Source organism: Nansenia antarctica (assembly GCF_963989245.1).
Source record: "Nansenia antarctica genome assembly, chromosome: 8".
NCBI classification, from domain to species: domain Eukaryota; kingdom Metazoa; phylum Chordata; class Actinopteri; order Argentiniformes; family Microstomatidae; genus Nansenia; species Nansenia antarctica.
This window is the reverse complement of record NC_137678.1, coordinates 32,278,752-32,283,245: the sequence shown is the minus strand read 5'-3', so window position 1 is coordinate 32,283,245 and position 4,494 is coordinate 32,278,752. Positions and strand designations below refer to the sequence as shown.

Genomic DNA, 4,494 nt, shown 5'->3' with positions numbered 1-4,494 from the left:
ATCCCCCCAACTCCACCGCCAAGAAACCCCAACCGAATATCACAGGGGGTGCCATTTTGGGACGCTACACCGCCCCAAACTGCCTCTGCCTACATTGCCATGTAATAGACTCCCTCGCGCATACTAAAAGTTTTCACAGGTCACGGGATAATGACATCGTTGAGAATCTACTGAACAAGCTTTTCCTATTATAGTCAAGCTTCACAGAGAAAGCCTAACCAAGCTAGGATATCGCAGAGGTAGCTAGCCATTCAGGTTGGATTCATCCAAGACTGTTTTTTTTCCCGCTCTTTCTTTGAGGCCCAAATAGAAAGTCAGAATGTGTTGAACACATCTGCAGTCAGAGACCCAGCAGGCTGTAACCCAGACACAGACACGGGTCAGACTGAGGTGGAAAACCCATCAATTGTTCTGGTCATCTCGGTGTCTAGAGCGGCAGGTGAGGACCACATGCTTGGGAAGGAGGAAGTAAATGGTAAATGGACTGACTTATACAGCGCCTTTATCCAAAGCGCTTTACAACGGCCTCTCATTCACCCATTCACACACACATTCACACACCAATGGCTGCAAGCTACCATGCAAGGCGCCGGCCCCGCTCACTGGAAGCAATTTAGGGTTCAGTGTCTTGCCCAAGGATCTGCCAACCTTGCGATCATTAGACGGCAGCTCTACCTCCTGCGCCACAGCCGGACAGACCCAACATTCCCAATGTTACTTTCCTTCGACGTTCTCTCGGTTGCCTACGGGTCGTTGAAATATCGGGTTTCTATTAGTTGTTGCAGTCACAACACGTCTGACAATGACAAATGCTGGACCAATGCTGCAACATGGGTGATTTTCTTCCCAATTTTCTTTCTTTGTACGAACCCGCCTCCGCCAAAACAACTTAATCCAATGTTTTCTTTAAAAGCTGTTAGGGCAATATGCCAACAACATACTACCTGCAGAGTGTGAAGAGTTTACATTGTTCGGTTTTTGGAGAGGAATGAATCTGGAATAATTTTTAAAAGCCCATAAATCTCATAGAACACAAGGGCACAGATTTGGCCTGCAGAGAAGGGTTGGGGAATTAAAGTTGAATGACTCAACACAGTTCTGTAAACTTCCGAGACCCCAATTTAGTCTGGTGGGGCAGATGCATAGATAGGAAGAGTTCTGCAAAACTGGTTTGAAAAGAATTGGCCAATCGCCATGTTGGTACTAAAAAGGTACTAAAAAGGTACTAAAAAGGTACTAAAAAGTCCTTGTCAGAATTCAACAAGGACTTACATGCAGTAGAGGCTGGTGGTCGTTATCTTATATATATATATATCATATATCTTTACTGTACATCATATTGATATTCATGTACATATTTCGCCTTTCATTGCACGTATACTGACTTTATATTCATTTACTTATACTCACTGTAATACTGTATACTGTCCCACCATGCACTGTAATACTGTATACTGTCCCACCATGCACTGTCCATACATCCATGGCTTTTGCACTATGCACCATCTGGTGAGATGCCAAACTGCGTTTCGTTGTCTTAGTACTTAGTACTCTGTCAATGACAATAAAGTTGAATCTAATCTAATCTAATCCATTTCTTTATTGTCTTCATATCAATCTGGCTGCACAGATCACCAAATGACTCTAGAATACTGATGGGGTAAATGATAATATTGATGGGGTTGCCGCCATGTCAACCACTTATCCAGGCGTTATGAAGATCTGGAGATCTGCGCCTCTCGGTTGCTTCAGTATGCAGACATGCAGGTAGCCTGACTGACAGGGATGTACAGCTGGCTCACAGATGCACCGGCAGGGCCGACTAGAGATGGACGAGAGGGTCACCTGCTGCTGGTTGTCCAGGTGTGCAGCTAGAATGTTCCATATAGACCTTGAGTAGTCTAGGACTGAGGGCATAGACGGACGTGTGTGTATGTGTGTGTGTGTGTGTGTGTGTGTGTGTGTGTCTGTGTGTGTGTGAGTGTGTGTGTGTGTGTGTGTGTGTGTGTGTGTGTGTGTGCGTGCGTGCGTGCGTGCGTGCGTGCGTGTCTGCGCGCGCATGTGGGGGGGTTAGGGAAATGATGGCGTACCTTCAGCCTGTGCCGTGACAGTCCGGTGGGAGAGAGACAGGGACAGCAGGAAGATCCATACACAGACCCGGCCCATGCTCTATTCTTTGTATGGGAATCCTCCTCTTCTCCTCCTCCTCCTCTTCCTCGATACTCTCTCCTCCTTTTATCTCCTCCTCTTCACCACAGTCCTCTCTCTCTCTCTCTCTCTCCTCTCCGACAGTTCCACTCCACCTCGTTCAGCTGCGACTCTTCTTCTCTCTTATCTGGAAGCCAAAACAGACAGACAGACATTATCACACGCTCATCAGAAGGGGAGTTGGATCCCTACTTTTGTCTGGTTCTCTATTCAACATAACCTTTGCAATTGAATTCCATTTGAAACCAGCCTTGGAGACGGAAAATCTACTCCTACAGTACATGCGGTGTGGGGTACTTCACTAAAATGTCAATAGAAAATGTCAATTTCACACAGAACCCAAAAGCCACCCCCCAGAACTTGCTGACCAAAAGCCAGATCCGAATGAAGCTTAGTACCCCCTCGACTACAAACGATGTTCTGGAACGAAAGTGGATTGGATTTAGTCCATAACATGGCTGACAATGTGTGTGGAAAACCATCTCATGTAGTAAGTAAATGACCAATAGTGATTCATATTCAAAATCATCACCCACTGGTGTTACTGTGTAACTCATTCAACACAATCAGCATTTCAGACATGTCCAAAACATTTGCAAACCGTAGATCCACACTGGCAGTGTTCAAGGGAACAGAATACTCAGTCTTAACTCAGTTGAGACTCCGACACGTTCATCACCGTCTAGACTGCTAATGATTATTAACTTTTGGCGAAGTACAGCTCCACAGGAGCTCCTGTTAGATACACATGTCCATGAACGCCAACTACAACACTGCAGATGAGATACCCAGGGTGTGTGTGTTACCATGGCAACTGTTGACAGGCCCCCCCCAACTTTAATAAACAAGCACGGTTCCGGTCCTGGAGAGAGAGGTACGGGCGGGCTGTGCGAGCTTACGTTCAAAGCCTAGCGCAAAAACACCTGATGCAGTGCATTGTGGGCTGTGACTAGACGGCTGTTTGAAACAGGGCAGTGGAACTAAGGCCTAACACCCAGTAGCTCTCCGGAACCAGCGTTGGAAACGCCCCTCTGTTCCCGCAGTTCCCTCTTAGGATCATCACCCTTGGGACATGACATGAGCCTAAGCATCTGCCTGGGTGTTGGGGTCTCGCTGACCTGCCGCTGACCCCCAGACCAGAGCATCTATCCTGGGGAAGAGATTAGGCCGCCAGCCCCCTTAGAGCCTTTTTACTGCCCTGGAATTCACGGACCAGGTGGCATTATCTCCTGCAAAGGGGCTAATACACCATGTCTAATCACTTCCTGTGTGTGTGTGTGTGTGTTACTATGTGTGTGTGTTACTATGTGTGTGTGTGTGTGTGTGTTACTACGTGCGTGTGTGTGTGTGTGTGTGTGTGTTACTATGTGTGTGTGTGTGTGTGTGTGTGTGTGTGTGTTACTATGTGCGTGTGTGTGTGTGTGTGTGTTACTGTGTGTGTGTGTGTGTGTGTGTGTGTGTGTGTGTGTGTTACTATGTGTGTGTGTTACTATGTGTGTGTGTGTGTGTTACTATGTGCGTGTGTGTGTGTGTGTGTGTGTGTGTGTGTTACTATGTGTGTGTGTTACTATGTGTGTGTGTGTGTGTGTGTGTGTGTGTGTGTGTGTGTTACTATGTGCGTGTGTGTGTGTGTGTGTGTGTTACTGTGTGTGTGTGTTACTGTGTGTGTGTGTGTTACTATGTGTGTGTGTGTGTGTGTGTGTGTGTGTTACTATGTGCGTGTGTGTGTGTGTGTGTGTGTTACTATGTGTGTGTGTTACTATGTGTGTGTGTGTGTGTGTGTGTGTGTGTGTGTGTTACTATGTGCGTGTGTGTGTGTGTGTGTGTTACTGTATGTGTGTGTGTGTGTGTGTGTGTGTGTGTGTGTGTGTGTGTGTGTTACTATGTGTGTGTGTGTGTGTGTTTGTTTGTTTGCTTTGAACGTGGTGAGAATACCATAACACCGTAGCAAATCTGTAATAACAGACAGCAGGGGTGTCAAATTGCAATCTCCACCTGCTGACCAGAGTAAGAGTGTGTGTCTCTGTTCGTGTGTGTGTGTGTCTGTGTGTGTGTGTGTGTGTGTTGTTCCACGATCAGAACACTGTGACACTGAAGCAAACGTGTAGCAACAGACACTATATTTGTCCAATTCTTATCTCCTGTGTGTGTGTGTGTGTGTGTGTGTGTGTGTGTGTGTGTGTGTGTGTGCACATGTGTGCGCATGTGTGTGCCACAATCTAAAATCATACAGATAGTCAGGCCTTATCCTCAACCTTCTGTGACCAGACCTTGAAATAATAATAC

The 4,494-nt window shown here is 46.5% G+C and overlaps 1 protein-coding gene across 1 annotated transcript in view; it reads right to left on the bottom strand.

The window, feature by feature from the left end:
* The window catches only part of col7a1l (collagen type VII alpha 1-like), a gene marked incomplete at both ends in the record, with an annotated part of 123,082 nt that extends 120,916 nt beyond the window's left edge, over positions 1–2,166 (bottom strand). The window contains one exon of the mRNA XM_080538281.1: positions 2,091–2,166. Within this exon, the coding sequence (XP_080394407.1) occupies positions 2,091–2,166 (76 nt within the window). The remainder of the gene's footprint in view (positions 1–2,090) is intronic.
* Between the last annotated feature and the right edge of the window lie 2,328 nt (positions 2,167–4,494).